Source organism: Pyrus communis, chromosome 12 (genome assembly GCF_041283825.1).
Source record: "Pyrus communis isolate YQ-2024b chromosome 12, ASM4128382v1, whole genome shotgun sequence".
NCBI classification, from domain to species: Eukaryota; Viridiplantae; Streptophyta; class Magnoliopsida; order Rosales; family Rosaceae; genus Pyrus; species Pyrus communis.
The window spans coordinates 19968903-19993757 of record NC_142576.1 but is presented as its reverse complement, the minus strand read 5'-3'; the positions used below and the strand labels follow the sequence as shown (position 1 = coordinate 19993757).

General features: G+C 36.1%; 2 protein-coding genes across 3 annotated transcripts; one reads left to right on the top strand and one right to left on the bottom strand.

Annotated features, from left to right (window-relative positions):
- Window positions 1-1296: 1296 nt before the first annotated feature.
- LOC137745093 (target of rapamycin complex subunit LST8) lies at window positions 1297-5048 on the top strand. Of its 2 annotated transcripts, none has more exons than XM_068484967.2 (11): window positions 1297-1437; window positions 1711-1833; window positions 2168-2269; window positions 2404-2516; window positions 2678-2747; window positions 2937-3014; window positions 3499-3615; window positions 3703-3800; window positions 4044-4123; window positions 4247-4306; window positions 4645-5048. In XM_068484967.2, exons 1-11 carry the CDS (start codon window positions 1426-1428, stop codon window positions 4770-4772), a joined length of 981 nt encoding a protein of 326 aa, XP_068341068.2. In that variant the 5' UTR covers window positions 1297-1425; the 3' UTR covers window positions 4773-5048. The 2 variants fall into 2 exon arrangements, with proteins under 2 accessions (XP_068341068.2, XP_068341069.2); XM_068484968.2 differs by having other exon boundaries at window positions 1379-1570.
- A 550-nt stretch (window positions 5049-5598) lies between these two features.
- On the bottom strand, window positions 5599-24587 carry LOC137744948 (DNA-directed RNA polymerase I subunit 1). The gene is made up of 21 exons (XM_068484771.2): window positions 24346-24587; window positions 24010-24185; window positions 23326-23485; window positions 22900-23175; window positions 19995-20192; window positions 19657-19827; window positions 18918-19080; window positions 16053-16243; window positions 15711-15974; window positions 14978-15066; window positions 14714-14861; window positions 14365-14583; window positions 13733-14143; window positions 13465-13609; window positions 12504-12715; window positions 10761-10963; window positions 9705-9903; window positions 9330-9592; window positions 8724-8864; window positions 6645-7458; window positions 5599-6368 (listed from the first exon to the last, which is right to left on the bottom strand). Exons 1-21 carry the CDS (start codon window positions 24358-24360, stop codon window positions 5772-5774), a joined length of 5055 nt encoding a protein of 1684 aa, XP_068340872.2. The 5' UTR covers window positions 24361-24587; the 3' UTR covers window positions 5599-5771.
- Window positions 24588-24855: the final 268 nt, after the last annotated feature.

Genomic DNA, 24855 nt, shown 5'->3' with positions numbered 1-24855 from the left:
ATTTTAATCTAGATGGATTATGTAGAGCAAATTTCAATAGGCCAAATGTATGACTTGAATGACTTGTCGTCGATTAGTTTAAAATACCGGTGTGATGTTAGTCAAAGACTCTCATATGGCTTAAAAGATTTGGGTAATGCCGTTAGGGAAACCAAAATTTTAAACCAAATTGACAAACTAAATGATATGTCACCAATAAGAAATAAGCATGTTAATCAACGTTTAAGTAATATTCAATGATCAACAACCACATTATTTAATTTGCAAGTTTGGTTACAAAATTTGGTCTCCCACCTACCAATGCATGCCTTTTATCACGCTTTGTGTATGGGGGGATTTTGTTCATTCACTCATCCATTTTTGTATACATTTAATTATTTTATTTGGACTTAAAGTACGTGTGAATGCAAATTTCGTCCACGGCTAATTTGATGATAATGTCAACTTAGCAATTCCCTTGTTGTAACCTACGGCTTGTTCCAATGAATATTAATTTCTTTCTTAAACAAAATTAGTAATCAGTGATTTAGGATTAGGATTGTATCAGATGTAAGATTGCAAATCAAAACCGTAGTGTTATTGTGTTAAGCACCCTACAAGAATTTTAATCTTTGGTATGGTTTTATTATTATTCTATGCAAATCAAAACCGTTTTTATTTCTTTCTTTCCTTGAAGCTCGATAGAAACATATTCCATGCGAAGTTGACACTCGACACCATATTCAATATGAAATTTTGACCAAATAAAAAGAATAATTCCATATAAAGGGAATTTGTATAAACATACTCAATTCTAAAATAGCCCTTTCATACACTCCAATATAATATAACCCATTACTATTGAGTATTTGAAAAGAAGCCCTTCGTTTAAATAACCATCCAAATACACCAAAATTTTATAATTATGCGATTTTTAGTTCTTATTTTAATTTCGTTATTTTTAGAATTTTAATTAAGTAGTTACAAAAAGTACAGGGAGCTTTAACTAAAAGCTCACGGTACTGTTCACTTTAACGAAAAACCACATTTTTACATTAAAAAGTCAATCCTGGTACTATTCACTTTACCCTTTATTTTGTCCTTATCGTTAAAACTCAAAGTTTTCAAGCCATTTTCATTAGTTTTCCTTATAATATAAGCCACAACTATTGAGTATTTGCAAAGAGAAGCCCTGGAGTTTAATAAATTGCAGACAAATACATGGTGGTTATTTACATGAAGGGCTTCTTTGCCCTGGAGTTTAATAATTGATATTTGTGGCCGTATCAACTTTGGTTTTACAAAAAGGGGCTATTTATTAAAAAAGTGGTGATTTTAGCCAAATTCCCAATAAAGAAAGGAAACAAAGGTAAAAGAGTGCCAAAAGAGAATTAGAGACGCAGAAAAAGCCCATGAGGAATTCATTTCTGTGACGAGGCCCAGAAGATGTCAACTCAGGTCTGTGCTTTCTGCTTTCCATGGAGCTCTCTCCTTTCCAAAAACCCTTCAAAACCCTAATCCCCAATTTCACTAATTTGCCATCATTACCAACCTAAATTTAATGTCTTTTTCTGTTTAATTTGATGAATAGGTATTACAATTTCAAACTTGGTTTTTCTAAATTTCTTTTTTTGAACTTTGAATTAAAAAGTTGGCATATAAAAATTTCAATTTTCTTGTTATTGTTGATGTGATTATGTTTGCTAAATTAGTTGTTTGAACAATAATTAGGAGGATGTTAAGATGAGCCAGCAACCATCGGTGATCCTTGCAACGGCTAGCTATGATCACACTATTCGGTTTTGGGAGGCCAAAAGTGGCCGCTGCTACCGTACCATCCAGTGCCCTGATTCGGTTTGTTCCTCACTTCCTACTTTAATTGTTTTGATTGAAGAAAGAAATGATCATTGTGTGTGTATGATTTTGTGCTATGAATTATGGATTCTGGGTTTTGGTAAAATGTTGATTTTGCTTTGAATCCGACTGAATTAAGCAGAATTAGTTGGATTGAGTTTTGTGGAACAGAATGGTTTCGTTTGTTGTAGGTCATTGAGTTTCCTCCAGTTCGTAGTCCATTGGTTGTGTTCTCCGAAATGATTGTGAAATTTCTGATGGATTTACTTTCTTGTTCTTATTTGATTTATTTATGCTGGATCTGACTTTCTTTTTTTTTTTTTCATGAGCATAGCAAGTTAATAGGCTTGAGATTACTCCAGATAAACGCTTCCTGGCTGCAGCCGGAAATCCTCACATTCGATTATTTGATGTTAATACAAATAACCCTCAACCGGTTCGTCTTTCTCACGCGTTAGTCTTGCTTTTGTTTGCATCATATTAAGGAGGGGGGTGGGAGTGGAAAATCTTGGATGCTTTATATTACTTCGTCTATCGACTTATGAGCCTCCTCCTTGTATGACTGTGTAGGTGATGAGCTATGAGTCACATAGTAATAATGTAATGGCAGTAGGGTTTCAATGTGATGGGAACTGGATGTATTCAGGTTCTGAGGATGGTACTGTAAAAATTTGGGATTTGAGGTAATCGCTGCCAACAGATATATAAATATAATATATACACACACACGCACACACACATATATATATATATGCATACGTGTGTGTTTGTTTTAATCTGTATCTCATTAAGTTTTGTTCTTGTATTTTATATAATTTAGACTTATATGTTGACTTAATTACAGAGCCCCAGGTTGTCAAAGGGAATATGAAAGTCGTGCAGCTGTTAACACTGTTGTGCTTCACCCGAATCAGGTCAAGCATTGTCTCTTCCTTTCCACCATAGAATAAATAAATGTTGCTAATTCGCTATCTGGTTTACTGTTTTCATAACTTCTGAAATTAAGAAAGAAAATGAAATAAAGAAGAGGAACACCTTGCAGTCTGTAATGGTATTGATTGTTTATCAAAGATGTTAACATTTTTTTATATTCGTTTTTACAGACTGAACTAATATCTGGGGACCAAAATGGCAATATTCGTGTTTGGGACTTGACAGCAAATTCATGCAGCTGTGAATTGGTGTGCTTCATTTTGCTGCACTTTTGTATCCCTATTCATCTTCTACTATTCAAATTGCTAAGCTAGAAAGAGGTCCACCCTGTTTTCAGCTTGTACTAACTTCAAGAGGTCCTTTAGTGAGTATGTTTTCTGGAAACCAATATTCCAAAGCTTTGGTATGTCATTAGGTGAAAGGAAGATCTAAATGCGCGAAATCATTAGACTCGTGCAATTGTTTACATAATAACAAATAAATTTGAAAAAATATAAGGGAATAAAAATAAATAAATAAAAACGTAGTGGTGTCCTGTATGCAGGAGTAGATGGTTGGTGGAAATAGATTTTTGGATGGTCCTTACCAAGGATTAGAATGTGAATTTGTGGTGCTAGGAGAGTTTATTACTCTTGATATTTTATATTTTTCATATGAAGCTTACTTATTTTATCTGTAGGATCTTAAAGTTGTACATGATAAATTTAACATTGATTTTTGGACTTAACCTAGGTTCCAGAGGTGGATACGGCTGTAAGGTCATTAACAGTTATGTGGGATGGGAGCTTGGTTGTTGCAGCAAATAATCATGGGACATGCTATGTTTGGCGCTTGCTGCGGGGAACCCAGGTAATACTCTCATCCACTTGATCCATATCTAACGTTATCTTCTTATCATGGTTAATTCATTTTGACGTCAAGTACTTTTTCTTCCAGACAATGACCGAGTTTGCGCCACTTCATAAACTGCAAGCACACAAGGGAAGTTACATTCTTAAATGTCTTCTTTCACCTGAATTCTGCGAACCCCACAGGTTTGATTATTGAAGGATATTGACCTGCTTTTTTTTTTTCTGATCTCTTCGGGTTCAAATAATATCTGCTCTTTCTTTGTCTTCTGTTCCTACCTGATTGAGGCAAATAAACCTTTTTCTTTTACTGTATACTTCTGTTTCGGTTCACATGATATCTACTTTTTTATTTTGTCTTCTGTTCCTAGCTGCTATACTTGCTGTTGTGAGTTGTTGGCATAATCTTTATAAGCTTTGTACTTTTAGATACTTGGCGACTGCCTCTTCGGACCACACTGTCAAGATATGGAATGTAGATGGTTTCACATTAGAGAAAACTTTAGTAGGTATGTTTCTGTAACATTCTTCAAAGGTGCTGATTTCAGTCTGCAAATTACTCTGTAAACCCGATGGTTACTGGAAAATAGCCATATTATAAATTGATCTTTTACTGTTTCTTTACATTCTAGGACATGAACGATGGGTGTGGGACTGTGTTTTCTCAGTAGACGGTGCCTATCTTATAACAGGTATTAGTTTCATTTCATAATACATGAAATTATGAACGTGCCTCTCTTTTGATGCACCATGTAGTGAGGAATCTGCTTCTAATTAAGGATTTTGACTAAAGTTCTAAAGTTTAGTTTATACATGTCATTTTTCAAACTCCGATTTGGCAGCATCCATCTTTTTGCTGTCAATAAAAACTATCAAAGTCGTTTTTTCAACACATAACTTGCGTGATAAATTAACATTTACATTCATTGTTTCCGTTCTCCTTTCTTGAAAAGCAAAAAGGCGACAATTACATTACGAAAACTATTGAAACTAATACGACGACTGAATAATCTATCATCCATCCATGTAGCTTCCTCTGATGCAACAGCAAGGCTTTGGTCCATGTCCACCGGCGAAGATATCAGGGTGTATCAAGGGCATCACAAAGCAACCATTTGTTGTGCACTCCATGATGGAGCCGAACCTTCTGCATCTTGAACCTCAGCCGTCCTCGGCTCATCTGCATGCATGTATGCCCGGAGCATGCACGCGTTGACGGCTACACCCAATTTCTTTATGGTTTATAATGGAATTTGGAGTCGCATAAAAGCGATGTGGTGCTACATTATCTTCTTTCATGCAGTTATTTCCCGCCTAATGTGCATTATGTGTATTACTATTGTAGCTGAAAATAATGATGTAAACAACTTTCTTTGGAATTCTTCGACACTTTGTTATATTGAAACTTATCCCCGTGTCATCGATTCATCGACATCCATTGACCGTAGTAAACATAAACAATCTCTGGTCCTCTGTTCTGCCTGTTTCTTTGCTTATGCGGACGAAATATTTAGTACCAAGTGGATTTATGGATGCTATGTCGACAACACAAGAATTTCATGTAAAAGACAGCCTACGAGATATCAGTCAAACGTTCATGTAAGTGAAAAGCTAACTTGATTGTCAAACGAATTTAAAATTAAAATTTTGAATTTTCAAAAGTTGTGATGTCAAATTTTTTTTTTAAGGTTTTTGGCTGAAGTGATCGAATTTTGACATTTGATTGTTCAAATGATTCATTTTTAGCATGTTCTCATTATATCATCATTGTATCGTCAATATGAACGATACGTTCAAATGTCAAAAGAGAATAATTTTAGCTAATTACCAAAATTTTAATGAGTTTTAAAAGGGGCTGTTATTCACACTCCAACCCGCGGTTTTTAGAAAATTGAGTGAAAATTCTAATTCGGAACTAATTAAGTACAGAAGTTGAGATTCGTTCGAAATAATTGAAACTACAAGGACAAAATTGAAACCAACGTAAAACTGCAACGCCAAGATTGTTGTGTCCACTAAAAACAGATATCAGACAGTACGTTCTGGAGAAAAAACAACACATAAGACAACAAAAGAGCCCTGTAATGACATGCCAAGATAGGCGCTCCGACCAAAATTGTGTTCATATGAAACAAGCTCAGATCAGATCTCTGTACGCTAAACCTCTATCTTCTGCATCAAATCAAAACATCCAGTGCCTACCTTGACTGGCAATCCAAGACAGATCCTCGAGGATGGCGTTTCCAAGTCATCCGTCTGCCCGTGATATGCTGCTTCGACAATGAACTTAGAAGCTGTCTCAAAAGACATTTTATTAAACGGAGATATCGACTCTGCTATGCCTCCAAATCTATTCATTGGTCGATAACCACCCGAGTGAGTCATGTAGTCAGCTATAAGCGTAAGGTGCCTAATGTTGACTGATATCCCGTAAGACTTGAAAACGTTCATAATTTCTCTGATGATAGTTTCCCTGGCGGCTTCAACTCCGTAAGTGTTCAGCATAGCATGTATGTTGTTGGAATATAAATACCTGACATCAAGAACATCTTGCAATTTCCAAAATGTACGGAAATCCACTCCAGTAGTCTGCAGAGCTGCCATCTCCTTTTTTTCCTTGGATGAATAACTTTGTTTATTCTCAGGATCCTTTCCGTATAAGAGGACTTGATTTTCGTCGCAAGTTATTTGTTTACAGTCCTCAACACTGCCAGATCTTTGCATAGAAACCTTCTGGGCTGTCTGCTGAGCAATCTAAATAACAAATTCAAAAAGTTTTCAGCACGGCTGAAAGTGAAGGTATAACAACAAAATAAATAGGGACGCCGAATGGCACATCTAATAATTATACTCATAAGTTTACGACATTTTTGTACGTGCTCTTTCAACATTTCTATAACTTTATTAGGGCAATGTTTAAGTTGATGGAACAATCCAACGTTAGCTAATGGCAATAAGGGGTGACGGCTGTGGGTGTTATGTACGCAAGTTTTCTAATGAAAATAAGTGGAAGAGTAAAACTGAACGTACCTGAGCCAGCAAAATATGAGGTTCATCGGTAAATTTAAAATGGACCTCAAAGTGGAACCCCTTCGCTGACACAAATATTGACCTGTCGGTGTCTTTTCTTACTAACTGAGCTCTGATCTTTTTCTTTTTAATTGTGGCTCCTGATTTGTTCTTTTTCTCCTTTAACTTGGGCTTAGGCAGGTCTCCAGCCTCTTCTAAAGGACTTGCAGGCATTTCATCAGTAGCATCTACAACCTCAATTGCACCATCCTTACCAGTTTCAACATCATTCTCCTCATCATTATCCACATCATTTTCGACTTCATCTCCATCTGTCAGATCTCCATCTCTCACTTCATCTTCACATCCATCTTCATAATCCATCTCATCAAAAGCTTGAAGCTTTCGCTTTTGTGCATCCATACCAAAATCCTCGGCCCCTTCACCATCGTCTGCACCATCATTGTCATCGTCTTCTTCCTGATGTTGATGTCCGCTTTTAGAAATATTTTCATCCGTCTCATTTGATGCCTTTTGTGGTGCATCAGTGACATTTTTTATACCACTAATTTTGGAAAGCAAGAGCACATGACTTTGTATGGCATCTTCCAACGCCCTAACAAACATAACCTCTAGGATTTCCTCCCAATCTTCTGATATATCTTGAACGATGTTTTGAAGATGTTCAGGTATGTGGAGTTTCATTTGAAGTTTATAAGTACGGCAAGTTTCAAGACCCTGAAGGACAAATGGCAACAACGTAACTTCCATACTCTCTATTATGTCTGCCACAGTGATCTTCTTCAACTTATTAGCTAGATGCTGAGCTTCCTCCCTGCACATAACAACAGAGTGGTTCAAAGTCAATAGATACAACACATGGTGACTGTACTGTCTATAAACGTTTCCAAGTGACAAAAAACAAGAGGACATGAAAATCATTAAAGTTCAACAATTGGATAACGCAATCTCAGCAGGGTTTAGTGACAGTAAACACTGAGAAATACGTAAGCTCTGCTACTGAGAACAAATGTACAAGGTTTTTCTTTCTACCATCAATGAACACCATTTTCGGGCACCTCCTTAATCATATAGATGAGGCAATCCTTTTCCCTGCAAGGACAACTACCTTCTTATATTTTTATCCCAGAAACCCTCTTCCAATGGTCCATTGTCTATAAAGTAAAAGGTTAATTTGAGTTTTTCAAGTGCAAGCAACTTTTATAGAACTACTAACAACAGATGAGATGCATATTTAATATTCAACTCAAGCAAAATAAAGTAGGTTTGGCATGTACGAGTATAACTATGTATCACCAACGATAGCTTTGCAATAAAAGTTGCATTGGAGTTGAGACAAAATGAAGCCTTCCCATAAACTATCCTCACTTTAACTATGACTTGGAGCTTTTGGTGAAAATAAGATTTTTACATAGCTTGTGGCACTCCCTTTGAAATTTATAAGAATCAGTCTGTAATGTTGGAAGACCATCGTATGCCACCAAAGCTCAAGGGAAAATTCTATAGGGTGGCAACCAGCAATGGTTTACCGCATGGAATGTTGGGGAGTCAAGCATCAACACATGCAAAAGATGAGTGTAGCAGAGACGATGCTTCGTCGGATGAGCGGGTACATGAGAAAGGACAGGATTAAGAACGAGGATATCCAATGTAAAGTAGGAATGGCATCAGTTGAAGATAAGATGAGAGAAAATCGGTTAAGGTGGTTTGGCCCGTTTGGACATGTTAAACGAAGACCTACATATGTTCCGATAAGAAAATGTGATTATGAGACGGGCTTTGGGAAAAAGGGGTAAAGGAAGACCTAGGAAGACTTGGAAGACACTTCAAGAAAAAAATTGGAGTACTTGGAGCTAACGGAAGACTTGGCGTTGTAGGATTCACACAGCTGACCCCACTTAGTGGGATAAAACTTTGTTGTTGTTCTTGTTGTAATCCGTAATTTTGGAAAATATTACTTCAAGATGTACAAGAAAATACATCAATGTACACTATGTTCAGTTATCAATAACAATAAACTATAAAAATAAAATAAAAATAAAGGCAAAAGTGGTGCACCAAAACCAATTAAGGACTCACTTTGATCTCCCCTTTCGCAATGGACATGTCATGACCGGAGTCTTAATCTCATTTGCAGCAGTCATCAAGATTTCTTGAAGACGAGGGATTCCAAGTGTCACATTCATTTCACCTCTTCCAGCAAGATGGAAAGTATTCAGTCTGAAAACAATAAGCAAAGGATACATATCAACATTAACAAAAAAATCATGGTTCATAAATAAAGCACATAACTAGACTAATTTCATTGTATCATAAGGCTAAAAACCAGATAAACTTTTACATTTGGTCTTCTTTTCTGAAATAAAGGATTATTGCTGAGAAAAATAGGATTATAGAGGAAGTGATTGGCACATCAACAGACAAAATAAAAAGTCGAAACAGAAACCTAGCTAATGTAAAAGCAGCTCCTACCAATAGGCTCCAAACAGCATTGTTTTAAGCAAAATGTGAGCTCAAGGGGTGAAGTGAGCCAAAGTGACTTTTAGGGGCATCACAATGGGTTTCAGGGGGAAATAGAGTAAGTAACATTCACTCTAGAAACAGAACAGCAAAACTATGTAGCCATTTGAATAATAAACCCCGAACCAATGAGCAGAATTCAAAATGACATGGAAGAAAACTTACGTCATCTGAGTTGACGGTTCTCCTACTGACTGAGCAGCAAGAACACCAACTGGTTCTCCAGGTTGAGCAAGACTAGAGAGGTATTTATGCTCCATTAACTTCAAGAAATCCACTTGGCTGAATAAGTTATGACTTTCCTCCTTCAAGGACAAATCAAGCACGAACTTCTCTGCTTTATACTTGAGAGCTGAAGGCAGCTTAGCAATGTAAGGATCGGATTTGTCGATTTTTCGATGGAATTTGTTCTGGAACATTTCTTTATTCTGAGAAAAAAATAGTCAATAGATAGCAAATAAATAATTGAAAAACAGTCTGTACGGAAGCATATGCATAATTGAATTTACGGCTGAATAAATAATTGAACCAAATTCTTACAGCTGCCAGGGAGTCAAATTTTTGTAGGAAGCTTGTCAAATGGACATCAACACCATCTTCTCCATAATAAAATTGAACAATGGAACCGTCAGCATCACGGACGGTATGGTCATAACAAACTTTTAGGCACTCAAGATTTTTTATTAGGCACCTTTGCAGGTACCCACTACGAGATGTTTTGACAGCCGTATCAACCAACCTAGCAGTATAAACATCGTAGTTAAAAAAGGGGAAAGAATAATCATTCAAATGGTTACCAAGGACACGGTACACCTTAAGTTCTAATTGATTGCCAAGTAGAAAAGGGGAAAAAAATTGCTTTCCACCTAATGTACTCCTAAACCTCAAGCAAGAGGCGGTACTGACCTACCTATGTTTTCTACAGATGCTACCTCATCCTAACTGATATACTGCACACAACTGCGCAGAAACACCCCATGCATGCATAAGTCAAAGTGATCCTATTATGGAGGATGAACTAATTCAACAATACAAGTGAAAAGGTCTGGTTTGTAAGAGAATATTTTCAATAAAGATTTGCAATAACGTCACATTGCTTCCATTTACCAGTCAATGGCATCAAAACGAGTTTGAATTTCTCCTGATGGACAGTCTGGACTACAAAAAATTTGATACTAAGATTCTCAAAATAATTATCCCCAATTTTCTTTTTTTAAAGAAATCAAATTATACGTGCACCAAGTGGCTGAAGGAAAAGTTTAAAAACGGGGAATCAATAGTTGCTTCCTTCTTTTTTCCCACTTCCCCAAGGGAAAAGAGATTGAGTTTATCAGTCATAACTCAATAAATTATTATCCGTCTGCTTGATCTCATCTATGACCAAAAACCAGACTTTAAACCTTTCTATTCGGTCACAACTCAAGACAACTGCACGTCAGGTAAGAATGCTGTGTCATAAAGCTTTTAACTTCCATTAACAAAGAAACAGCATCTTATATTTTTGTACGACAAAGGTAAAAGGGAAATGAACAGAAAGGATGATCATTTCTCCAAAAGATAACCTAGAAAAGGGTTGAGAAAAGAGATCTAAATTACCCTTCACGACCAGCCATGCAATGAAAATAATACTCCTGAGGCCGAAGACCAGTAAGAAAACGATCAATAATAAAGCCTCCAGATCGAGATGACCAATCCCATGGGTGAAAGCACGGTAAGGTCTTTCCAGAAACCATTTGAGGCACCCGTTTGCCTTCTAGCTCTTGCTGACCCAAATACGAAGTTATTTGTTGGAGGTTGGCCTAATCAAGAAGGTAAAAGCATTAAATGCATAGGTGCAAAATTTCTTTATAAAGTTTCTCGAATAATTCTACCAAAAGAATTACAACTAATAGCTTATAGATGGTAATGAGTACACATTAGGCAGTTCAACAATGTTGCTCAGAGATGGCTTACATAATACGAAGCAACAGGGAACTACTACTATCCAAAAACTAAGATATGAGTACCACAAGGATCAAAGCAATAATAATATAAAAATATATATTTATATCATACAAAATACAATATTTTATTTATATATATATATATATATATATATATATAGAATATATTCTTTCTTTTTTCCTTTTCTCTTAATCATTTTTTGTTTGCCTTCAAGTTAATCCTTGACGTTTTAAAACCACCCAAACCTCATTTAACAAAGAAAAAAAATTCAAAAAATTCTTTAAAAGCACCCTGAGCTGAATCCTTTTTCGTAAAAAATTTTACAGAATAACCCCTTCCGTATCCTATGCAAATCAAGTAAGAATCCAGGTCAAACTTTCCAAAAAGTCAATCAGATACGCATTTGTAGTGTCCAATGCATACCCATGTGAATTATCGTTTTATCAATATTGAGTACACCATACCTTTCTTTATTCATGCTTCATAGCTATCATATATATCTAGCATATTATTAACATTTTACATTGCTTTGCACATGATGTTGAAAATAAAATATTATTTAATATTTTATAGAAACAATAATAAAAACCATTAACTTATGATCAGGATATATACAGGAAAAAAAGGAAACGTGGAAAAAAATCACTTGGAACTAATGCATATATGCATTTATTATACACAAACTACAAACGTTGTCTACTTTACCAGGTGATACTTATTTCTTATCAGGAAGCACATCTTGTAAGGAGGGAGAAAAACATTAAAATTTTTCAAGTGAGAAAAGCAATTCAAAGTTCAATATATTGAGTCCTGCTCACCTAAGGTCTTGATTTTGAGGACCTGTGAGGACCAAATGCATATTAGCCACACGACTGTATTAGTTTAGATCCAAAGGCTTAAAAATTTTGACAACTTAATAAAGCAAAACAAGAAAATGAGCTTTCTTATGGTTCGTGGATTTTAAGTTGGTTTTGATTAAGTTGTCAAATATTTTAAGCATTTGGATGTAAACTGATATAATCTTGTGCCTAATATGCATGTAGTCCTCACAAGTCCTCAAAATGAGGACCTTAGGAGAGCAGGACTATCTATATATCATCCTTAAATCGTTAAATAGTTTTTATGAACGCGACTCAATAATTAAAAGATATATTAAGATATTGATTACCTATGACATGGAATACATCCCTTGCATTTTCATACTAGTAACTTGAAAAATCGTTAAGGTACGTTTATCAAATAAATGTCTTGGTGCATTCTGTCATGCCACCTATATACACCTAATTATAGTAATGTCAAAAACATAACTTACTCTTTAGTATTCTAATACTGCACTATCATGCTGCATGTTACTCATAAAAAGAATAAAGTATACAGTTAGCACTAGAAACTTACCACACTACCTTTAGCCCCAGATGTGGTCATAAGATAGATACAATTCTTAACGGACGGTTTTGATAACCCTTTCAACAATAATTGTTTGAAGACGTCAGAGTTGGAGGTCTTGTTATTAAGCTGACTAATCATTCTCCTATCCAAGGCTGCCAAGGCAGATTCTCCATTACTCCGTATAAATTTTTCAATGTTCAATTGCAGTGCCACTAGATCTGCAAATTTCATCAAGATATCATGCATCCGTTAAAACAAATGAACTGAGAATAGTGGGGGAAAACACAAGGTGTAAAAACTTAAAAAGAAAGACTGATCAGAAATTATAGATCTTCATTTCAACAAAGTTTTTCTTCAGATTGAAATGCTCGTCTGAATAGACGATAATTTGACTTTGAATGGCATTTTAAATTATTTGAATTGAAGCTACCCTAGTAACTATTAGTACCGCTACCATTTTTCATAAGAAAAATCAGATTAAATACTCCGATCTCCCGTGTTTTAACTGAAGCTGAAAGCGAAGATACTACATATATTAGGTACAACAATAACATATGTATCTGCAGTTCGAATATGGGCTTAGTCTTGACTATGGGGCTATAGAGATGGGTAAGCTGGCTCAGTTTGGCTGATTCTGTTTCAAGAATGAGATAGCTTGGACTTCGGTGTCAAAGAAATTACGATACCTAAAGAATTCCAGAAATGGTTGTTATTTTCAGGAAAGACATGTTCTATGCGTGCATGAGCTCAACAAGAAACCTTCTACCATGTTGACCGTTAAAGGTAAAATCGGATTAGAAAAGTGACGAACTTGGAGGAATGAAAAATATCAGAACATTCTGAGAAGGCAGAGAATGGAAGCATTTGTCAAGTGAGCCTAGATCTCTCACATTGTACAACGACCTCACAATCATCAACCTATATATGTTTTTGACAGAGAAATGTTTGCTACAGAGCAATGGCATACCTTTTCTTTTATCATCTTCGACTTCGATAAAATCACGGAAAACTTTTTCACCAATCTCTTCACAACTTTCAAGTTGTTCCTTCATTTTTGTGTCTTTGCTCGGCATTACCAGAAGATCATCAACACCACATGTGAACCCATGCATCTGAACCATACACAACATAATGCAAGCTTATATAGTTGCTACTTGCTAGAGAAAATAAATTAAGGGTAAACAGGAAATAAAATTAACCACATAACAGCAAAACAAATATTGAACCCAACTAACCTGCAAATAAACAGTAAACAAACGACTCAATACAGAAAGCAATATTCCTGCAGCATCTGAGCCATAGAGCTCCTGCACTGTATGGACCAAACCATAATCACCAAACTGAGCCTTGTCAATCACACCGCGCACCAAATTGTTTTTATAGATTAATAAACTGTTCTCATCTACAACCCCTGTGTCCTTTGATTTATCGTTATCTACTTTTTGGTCTGGTTTCTTCTCATTCTGTGATCCACATTCATCAGCTTGTTTTCCTTTGCTTCGTTTCTTCTTTTTCTGTAGTTCCTCTTCATCAAATTTCTCTTCTTCAAGATTACAGTTAAAAAAACCACGTGGGATTTTTGCATCCTTTTCTACAGTAACTGGCGGAGAACCCCTAGTAATATGATTTAGCAAGGCAGTGATGACCTGGAAAGAAGAGAGATTGAGTTTTAAAATCAAAGTCCAGGAACATCACAACAGTACTATTAACATACAATAAATGAAAGAAAAAGGAGATGACAGGTATACATTTAACAACCCAAGGACATCACAAAAAGTTATGCATTCAAAAATCTAAAATTCAGATTTCAGTGGAAGTCACATTTTGACTTTTCTGCTACAAATTTGCTGAGTAAATTTAAAATAACCTGTTTTCCAGTCCAAAGACGCTCTGGTTTCCAAATAGCAGGAAGAAGGGGCTGCATTGTGCCTTCAATGTTACACATGAAAACCTTTTGATCTGGTTTTCCAGACAAAGCATCTGACCGACGGGCTGAAACACATGAACTATAAAGAAGCTGATTAAATTCCTCCCAGCGCAAAAAGGTATCCTTCTTTGTAAGGAGGACAGCACTTATGACATGGTCCTGAAATTTTCAAAAGAATAAACCATAAACAAATATTTAAAGATGCGTTGGTGCAACTGCTCAAGATACAACAAGTACTTAAATATTTTCTTAAAGTTGCATATCAATTACCACAATAGTTTTTCAATACCTGAATCAAGGCTCTAATTGGATCACCGCTGGTAGGCTTTACATATTGGTTATTTGCATTTACGATATTGTAAGCTTCTGCTCGAGAAATTTCATCTTGTGGAAAATGAACATTCATTTCATCACCATCAAAATCAGCATTGTACGTACTGAAACCACAACATTAAATCAAAACTTGCCAATAGATTATAGACGCCAAAAACAAATTTCAGGTGGTGAATATGTAAACAACTATTATATGGATGCATGTGTTTGAAATATCAACCTGCAATTTGCATAGTGCATACGAATTGTTTTCTCCCCCTTCAATACACGAACTACATGCGCCATTATACTGGGTTTGTGAAGTGTAGGCTGCAATATGAAACAGAAACCAAGCACTCAACCACAAAACTAATGATGAATCAAATTATAATCCAGAATTTACATTACATAAACATATATTTTAGAAGAAAAGAAAAGTTAACCTAACAAACTTTTGATGTAAAAGTTAAGAAACTATAGTCTATACCACATCAATTTGTTATGTTTAATCTATGAATACATACAAATATTTGAATCTATATAACTATTCATCGTGCATGTTGCATTGTACAATTGTAGAATTTATCTTATAAATAGGTGCAATATATTATCTAATATAATACCTTAATTATTTATTTAATGCCAACTAGAATCTCATTATTTTCGTATAAAGCCTAGCACCATAAGCGTTTACCTTCAGTGAAGGAAGACAAACATTTATACATAAAGCCCCAATGTGACCACTTAATGAAAATGAACAAACATTTAACTATTAGATAATGCTCTTTTGGGCAAATACAAAATTTCTTTCCTTTATAAAGGAAGACAAACAATGTAAGCAATTTATCCACTAATATGGTAGCACAATACCAACTGCTTCATACCATAATGCTTATAATCAGCCTGGATATAAAACTCCTCATCACAAATATATGCAAAGGACATTATACATACGAAAGTCAATGAAGCAACACCTGTCGATTGACAAGCACAATGTCCCCATCTCGCAAGTGACGAAAAACAACTTTGTTTTCATAGCTATTATCAGATCCTTTTCCGTGTTGTGTAGCAAGCCCTTTTGAAGAAGGTAATTTTCTTGCTGTTGAAATGCGTTCTCTCCGGTTTTGTCTCAACATCTTCACAGAGGACTTATCAACATACTGTGTAGCTCCAGGATGGATTTCAGGACCGTTGACAATTGCATTCCTCAACTTGTCAACATTCCACGGAGTAACTCTCTGCAGTAATTTCAACATCAATTTAAGAAGAAAACATTGATGCTCATCCGAAGCCACAAAGCCAACAGTAAACCTTACCTCAGGATATGTTAATCTAGTTGCAAAATACGGAGGAATTCCAATCTCATTAACAGCTAAATAGGGATCTGGGGATATGACAGACCGACATGCATAATTAACCCGTTTGCCCATCATTTTCTGCCGGAACAGGCCTTCCTTCTTCTCAAGCAACTGACATATTCCAGGATCCGCATCTTTTTGACCTTTACCTAAATAGAAGTTCAAAAGGTCACTACTTAACTGCTACAGACAGGGAATAATTTGAAAGATCATGAACTAATTAATCCAATATAGTGTAAAAAAGGAACTTTCTATCATCTTGTAAACCAAGTGGTCATTTTCAATTGTCCTACATAACAGGTGGTGGGTCCCATTTCCATTGGTACGAATGCCAAAAGGCAAAGTCAGTGAGATATACATGGGATTTGCAGCCCTCACCAGTGCTTTGGCTTTTGATAATTTCTGGCTGCATTGGAGAGATTCGCTTGGATCACTTTTTGGCCTTGACTAATCAGTTACCCATTTGGGCTGGTGGTTGTCATGACTCATATGTCAGAAGCAATCTAATAAGGACTGGACTCATTAGATAGAATATCAACAGTAGGACCCACTATGTCAAGCCCTTAATATAAAATATATTGACTGATACATGAGCTCTTTAGTTTTTGCCTTAGGTCCTTCATGTTCAATAGTGAATAGCTATTAAAGAAAATGAAATAGAGCACCACAATGGACAAGAACTCAAGGGAGGTTATCCTACTTAAAACAACAATCCTACTCACTACTATCCTCAACAACCTCATAACTTCCACCATAACCCATCTTTGACCCCTAATTTTCCCACAGATAATTCAATTCATCAACACTCGCATTCTAAAAAGTCAAGAATAAAGGGTATCAAAAGTGTGAAAATCAGGGGTCACACATAGCCTTGTTGAGCCACATCAATCGTTCACTTGACACTGAGCATCCATATATGATATCATCTTGGTATGATGGAAATTATCATACTAGTAGCAAGATGCCTTAAATTTCTCTCTCTTCTCCTCCTCCTCGTTTTTCTTTTGATTTCATTTCACTCCTTCCTCACACTATTTCTATTTGTTCCTCATGAATGGGGAATTGAATCAATCTTTGTCATGAACTTTTCACACCATAAATATTTTTCTTTTTTTGGTTATCCGTATCATACCGTTTTCCAGTATCTGCCTATGGTTCTGTTTTTACACTTCTACTCTATGTTGCACCACCAAAAGATGAAAGGGTAAATTACACAAAACTACCTCAACTATAGGTCGAACCACAATTTCATACCTCATGTTTTAAACATTACAATGTCATACCTCAACTTATAATTCGTTGCAATGTTAGACCTCCATTAAATTTTCTGTCAATTGAGCTGTTAAATGATGACATGACAGGAGCGGTGCCCACCCCTTTCCCAACTAAAATAAAAAATCAAATTATTATTAATAAATTTTTTTTTTTTTATTTAACAATTAAATAAAAACCTCACTTCCTCCCTCACTCCCTCTCCTCTCACTTGTCTCCCTCCCTCTCTCGCTGCACTCACTTGCAAAAATGGCAGCCATGGCCAAACCTCAGCACACCGGCTAGCTTTGTTTCTCACTTGCAGAGAAACAAAGCCATGTCTGATGCATCCAAGAAGATCACCACCTGGAACTCAACCTCTCGAGAACCCTAACCCAAATTCCAGAAATAAAAAACCCCCACATCCACTCCAAATCTCGATCCTCACTTCCATCAAACATCATCTCGTCGCCAGAATACTAGTCGTCATGGACGACTTATAGATCATAGGTGACTGCAGATCATCTCACCGGAAAATAGGGAGATGGCGCTACAAGCGCGACTAAGGGAGGCGATGGACTTGAGGAATCTGTAAGTCCCTAGAATTTAAATTTGATCCTAAATTGAATCCATAAACCCAGAATCTCTAAATCCATAAAATCTTTCAAATCCTAAATCCCTAGAGGCTAGAGCAGACATGAAAGTACCAGAAATTGAAGCGGACGAACAATGGAACACGCCCAAGAATTGAAGATTTAAAATAGTCGCTGAGGGACGAATCGCACAACACAGAAAGGCTTGAGTTTTTGCGTCTGTTTTCTCTTATCTGTTCTCTAACCCTCACGCAGTACTGCCGACATTGGTTGCGGCATTTTGTCGAGCACCGGTTTGCACATGGCTGCTGCCCAGAAAACCAAGGGATCATCCATGGCTCTCCCCAGCCGTCTTCCGGAAATCCAAGGGGTTAACTGACCCACCTTGAACCCTCGTAGATCCCCCATCCATGGCTCTCCTATTTAATATACAGCATCCATTTGAGCCATAAGCCAATCCCTAATTTCATTCTCCATTCCATGTACCAGAACAAGCAGAGAAGAAGATGGTGAAGAATTCGACCAAACAAAGAAAAATGGTGAAGAAGAAAGAAAAATGATGAATCCTGTACCAATAACAAATGTATTTTTTCAATTGAATTTATGATTTTTGACGTTTTTAAATAATTAAATTTTCTTAATTATCAATATTAAATTAATTTTGTAATCCAGTTGGGTGAGGGGTGGGCCCCATGCTTGCCACAATAACATTAACAGAAAAATTGACGGAGGTATAACATTGCAATGAATTAGTAAGTTGATGTATGACATTGAAATGTTTAAAAGATGAGGTATGAGATTATTATGAGACACAAAGTTGAGGTAGTATTATGTAATTTACCCAAGATGAAAATATAAGTTGGAACATGAAAATAAAACAAACAGAAAGCAATGAATTTATATAAACAAAAGAAATAGGAAACTCTAGAACTAAATATTAAAACACTTAACAGAGAACTTGAACTACACATTCACTAACCAGTAGCAGTTTTGCTATTGTACATCACATTTATGTACTCTTGAAGATCCCTCCACTGCCGAATTGTCTTTGAGGGGTCAGACTTGGTAACAACAGACTCTTGCAAAGAATTATTTGCCTGCACCACCTTACTTAATAAAACGGTTTGAGGATGCTCCATCACCTAAAATGTGAAAACATGACCAAACAGATCGAATTCAGAGAAGGCGGTGGGACATAAATCATTGTATTACAGACTTGCAGTACTACTTTCTCTATTTTTTTTGTGTGAACAAGAGTAATATTTTCTCTAAAGGAGTTCCATAATTCTATTATTTTCAACTTAGAAAGAAAAGAAGATGCTTTCCTAAGAAAAGGTTCCATAAAATGCACAATGACAATATAGTACGTGGCGCATGAACCAAGAAAGCCAAAGGAGGGTTGAAGGAAAAAAAAACAACTTAAAATAAAGGTAAAAAATTCAGCAAAGTTGTTCTAAAGAGCAAATCAATTTTGAGCTTAAGATTGGTAAGTCTATCAAATCAAACCCACAAAACTGCCTCTTCAACTGGACTACTGTCCAATTACCGAAGGACCTTTCAATCACAAAGATTAACTCGAAAGCAATTGTCAATGCTTGGAGAGGCCCAAAGATCTTTTAACTCTTAAGCAAGACTTCCATTTCCCAATGTGGGATATAGTTTTAATGAAACAAATAAGTTTAGAAAGAGAGAGAGTCCCTAAAGTAAAATGTACATACAGAATCACCACCCTTGGATGGAGGACGAAATTTGATTGGTGGCACAAGTACAGTCTCTAAGAAAAACATAGAGTGACCTGCTTTTCTTCCAATTCCTTGGCATTGGATATCACCAATAAAAGAGCAGAACTCAGCTTCATTGTCCCACAAAAGCTTTATGATGTCTTGAACCTGAAAGAAATGAGCGATTGTAAAGCTCTTCCTTCCTAATAAAAATAAGTTTTATTTTGAATGTCCACATAGCATAGACTTGGATCAATGATAGTAATTATAGGTTAACCTCGCTCATCTATCATATCATAATGTTATTGTCATGCCAACACTGGCATGGAACATACCTGTTTTGGTAATAGATCTCCCGACAAGGAAGTTGTCTGATTAAGGAACTCACTTGGCACTTTGCTTCCTTCTCCATTGTGCTTTTCCATATCATTATTGTCAACATTTTCATTCTCATCCCCTTCATCTTGACCAGTTAAGGGTCCCACCAGGTTGCACCCTCTGATAACATTTTCTCTCGCATTTTCAGCACCACTCTAAATCACCAACCCATAAAGGAGAAAGCTAGTTATAAATACAATATAAGGCTGAGAAACATGTAAATTATAATATATATTATAGGCCCGTCCATGTGTTTAAAGACAGAGATAAACAGATTTGTAATTTGGTAGATATCATCTTAGTTCAAAAAAAAAAAATATATATATATATATATATATATATATATATATAGCAAAGGATAACTAAAAAGTACTCAATACCTGACAGAGAAGAACATTATAATCAAATCAAGAAGTCTATATTTTACGCCACACAAGAAGCCAATAAAAATGTGTTTGTAACTGATGAAAAGAAAACAAAGGAAAATAAACAAGAAGCATAATAACAATACAATCTTGTTTTCTTTTTCTTTTCTTTTTTTTTTTTTTTATAAAAAGTCAAAATTCATTAAAAAGAGAGAGAACGAACAACAGAGGGGGGAGGGTGCACCCCAGACCCAGCTAAAGAAACAACAAAACAGAACCCAACAGGAAAAAAAAAAAAAACAAACAAAAGGACAAAACTAATTAACAACAGCATCCCTATTAGAATAAATAAATAGCACCAGTCCTTAATATTTAAAGACACTGAAGCCTGTGAAGAATCCCAAAAATACACTCCCATTAAAAATCCACATCTTCCAACTTAGGCCTTTAAGAAATCTCCTATTTCACTCCATCCAAACAACCCAAAGCAATTTCAGTACATCACACTGACCTAGCACCAAGCCCCCTTTCCTTTCTCCAAAAGACATAGGCTTCTCCAAAGTAATGGAGCACAAGATTCAGGGATTCCCCAGCTTAACCTTGTCTCCCTAAACAGCCTTGTCCATAAAGCATACACAACTGGACAATGGAGCATAAATTACCAATAGAACCCAAGAACCAAGAACAAGAGAACAGTCAAAAGACAGAATTGCTTTCATACACTGAAAGGTCCCTTTCTCTTTCCACACCTTTTGCTCTTCTTTTTAACATTTTGTTTTTATTACATGAAAATTTTAACTTAGGACATCAGGGCCCTCTACCATCACCCTATCAATCCCATGCCACATGCGGTAACGATAATGGGCAAGATACTAGTGATATGACATTTCTAGTGCATGTGTACCTTTCTCCCTTTATTTTAAGATATATACTAGTGACTTATTTGTATAGGAAACACAAACTTTTTTTCAAATAGAATAAAAAACACATGAAATCAATGCATCTCTGGTTAAACATAAAAACTAGAAAACTATAAGAAATTATTACAACTGCATCCCTCCAGCAAAAGATAAGTGAAATTAAAGGGAATATCAAAAGACTCTGGTGTTGAACCCATAAAGACGCCAAAATATCTACTCTTTCCATAGAAAACTCACTTCCTCCACCTTATCTTGAACAATTCTACTATTATCATCATCCAAACAAACAAAACAGTACATCTCCATCATAGCGGCAGCAACTCCCATAAAAACATTAACCAATAAAGAATATAAATTTGAGGCAAAACAGTAGTCCAAAGAGTTGCACGCCTCACAGCAACCTTACCAAAATTTTAAGAACTGAAAAGGCAATGCAAGAAAAAAACCAAATAAATAAACCATCTATAACCATCGGCATCAAATGAAACATGGATGAGGAGAGGAAGGTGTGTGGTTTCCTGGCTTGGAGTATCTCATAAGTATTATTGTTCTAATGGATTGCCAAATATACAAAAATCTAGAGTTTAAAGGGACACCAAACTTCCTAATCATATTTTGGTTAAGAAACCTTCAAGGAATTGCCAAACCTACAAATATCTTCAGTTTAGAAGGTACACCAACCCTAATCCTCTTAGAGGGCTTGAAACCAAGCCACCTAGATTAGCTTTAACTGCCCACTTTACAAAGAAATTGACTTAGATCGAACTTGAGGCTTGGTATCCCTGGATAGACCCTATAAAAGAAGACGAGTCTTAAGGGCAAATATCTTTTCTAACACCAAGTGAGCTGAAAATGTGAATTACAAGAAAATAAAAGAAAAAAGGAAACTCTAAAAGCACGAATACATGTTTGATGAGCCTAACTAGATTCAGCAATACATTATTAATCCAAAACTACCCAAGCCGAGATCTGGAAATCCCCTGCTGTTCAAATTCTACCTATATTAAGAGATAAGGGGGCAAAGGAGTAATGGAAAATACTAGAATTATAGATAATGAGTAAGGAAAAGAACGCAAATATCATTCACCATACCAAACGTCTTCCAAAACCCTTCCCTACCACAAAACAGCTGAAAAAATGAACAATAACCTAAGATATAAATTTCCAAGGACATTGATGCCTATGAATAAGACTATAAACCTAAATTTGCAAATCCGTCTCCTCAAATCAGCATAGACTTAGTTGACAGAAGTTTATCTTATGTTGAATAGGGTAGACCAAGAGCATAATTTACTATAAGCCAAAGTTTTTGTTCCAGTTTCCACTCTGTCAGTATTGACAATTTTGTGTGTTGAGAAAAGTTCAAAAGGCAATCATCAAAATTTGGAAAAATGACAGATAAGACTCGCAAACAAAAATTATAAGTAAATTATTCATATACCACTTTTCCACCATAAGCTTAAAAGTTGATAAAAAAAAACAACCATGCTTCTCCTTTAAAAACTATTTAAGCAGATACTAACAGATTTTACATATCTCCTATAACAGCTTCAAGCACTAAGCTTGGAAGATCATACCATTTGAAACCATCCAAAAGTAGGTTTGATGATTTTGGGATTCTTCGCCTTGCAATTGTTGCAGTCCTTCCCTTGTTTCGGCAAAGCCTTATCAAAAACAGACATTAGCTCCGTAAACTGAAGAGAAGTCCATCCTTGCTGCTTTGCATGCTTGTCACTGTGACTATCTCCCTCATTGCAGTCTAAGTATTCACTAGGTGAGTCAGAATCTAACAGTTTAGCCCCAACGACGTCACCTTCCATTATGAGTTTTAATTGGGAAACAGCTTTCTCAACCTTAATCAACCAAAAACATCGCAGAAGAGAATGGTAAAAGTTAGGGTGGAAATGGTCACAATATAAACTTCTGAATGCAATAAAATTACGGAACGGCACAAAAGACTAAAGCCTCAAGAAACTAATTTATTTTCATCAAAGTTCAGTTACATGTGTTTGGTCTGTCCGAAAATGGTAGCAGAAGAAACACGTTCTTTGTAGAAGTTTGAAAAGAGTATTGAACAGCAAGGGATTATAAACTGGCAACGCAAGGTCAATATGACCACAATGACCCGGGCAATTACGCGACTTCTCACCACATGTTCCGCAACTGCATAAAAAATGAAGAGCTAAATCAATCAACTGTAAGTCAAAACATCAGGAACTCTTTTAACTATGACAACTTCACCAACAAAAATCAACTACTTAAGGCCCGCTTGATAACTATTTTGGCTTTTAGCTTTTAGATTTTTGTACAGTGACACCAGTAAAGTATATGGGATAAATGAGGAATGAAAAAGAGTAAATGAATGACGGTGGAAGAATTGTTAAAGGAATGTTTATGGAGTGACACACAAAATGAAAACCAAAAACAAAAAACTGAAAACAATTTTATGTTGTTTTCACTTTCAAGTTTTTATTTTCATATAATCTCCTTCATTTCTCCCCCCATTCCTTCTACCGCGTCCTTTCATCCGTCTCCGTTCCTAATTCCCTCTTTATATACTTGGCCAAAAATAAAACTACAAGATAAAACAAACTCCCATTTGAATTACATGTTTGCAGAGTATAATCAAAACAATGAAGCTAACAAAACGAATATGAAAATAATGCAAAGAATGGCATTGGGGGTACCTTTCGCCGGGTTTGTCATCAATTGGGCCGAGTGCCTTATCGTATAGCCCACCGGCCACGGGGTTTCCTAATTGAGTAAGGAGAGATGGGTCGGTAACCCTCAGAAAGCTGTGCTGTCGCACCTCCTCGTCAGTTAAGAAAGCAAACTTAATCGCCTCAGTGGACGCCGTCGGAACCTGCAATTAAAGCTCGGATTTTTTAGATAAATTTACTAAAAAATTAAACTTTCCCAATCGACTCAAAGCAAAAACTCCACGACCCACAGATTAAAAATCGAATACAATTCGTATACAGACATATTCTAGAGAGAGAAAGAGAGGAGAGAGAGAGAGATACCTCTGAGGAAGCCATGGCGACTGCGGCGAAAGTGGGCGGCAGAGGAAGAAGAGGAGAGAGGAACGTTTGATTTTAGAGAGAGACAAAGAGAGGGTTTAAGAGAGGGTTTTGCCGTTTCCTACTTTCCTTTATGATTAGGGGTTTTTTCCTTTTCTTTTGCTGGACCGGACCCCTGTTTGGGTGTGCACGGTCCGGTTTAGATGGAGATAGAAGGACACGGTCCGATGTATGCGGACTTCGACAAATAATTATAAAACGGATCGGTTCGATTTTAACTAAGACATCAGACAATCGCGGTTTGGTGTGGCCGGTATGGACATATGTCAAATTTCAAATCCTTTTCCTTGTGCATTTTTACACTATACATAGAGCCGAGATCTTCAAGAAATGGATCTTCATCAAATTCAAACTTTATGATTATACAAATTCAAGTGATTCTTTAATAATTGTATCTCACCATAATCTCAAGCCTTCTTCAAAGCAAACTGTTTGGGCCCAAAATATTAGTGT

What these genes read in the sequence shown, in the direction of transcription:
- LOC137745093 (XM_068484967.2), top strand. An exon ending in ATTCATGCAGCTGTGAATTG is followed by an intron (nt 3,015 to 3,498) that starts GTGTGCTTCATT and finishes GACTTAACCTAG; the next exon opens with GTTCCAGAGGTGGATACGGC. An exon ending in GCTTGCTGCGGGGAACCCAG is followed by an intron (nt 3,616 to 3,702) that starts GTAATACTCTCA and finishes TTTTTCTTCCAG; the next exon opens with ACAATGACCGAGTTTGCGCC.
- LOC137744948 (XM_068484771.2), bottom strand. An exon ending in CAATTAGAGCCTTGATTCAG is followed by an intron (nt 14,584 to 14,713) that starts GTATTGAAAAAC and finishes TGAAAATTTCAG; the next exon opens with GACCATGTCATAAGTGCTGT. An exon ending in CTGGGGCTAAAGGTAGTGTG is followed by an intron (nt 10,964 to 12,503) that starts GTAAGTTTCTAG and finishes CTTCTTGATTAG; the next exon opens with GCCAACCTCCAACAAATAAC.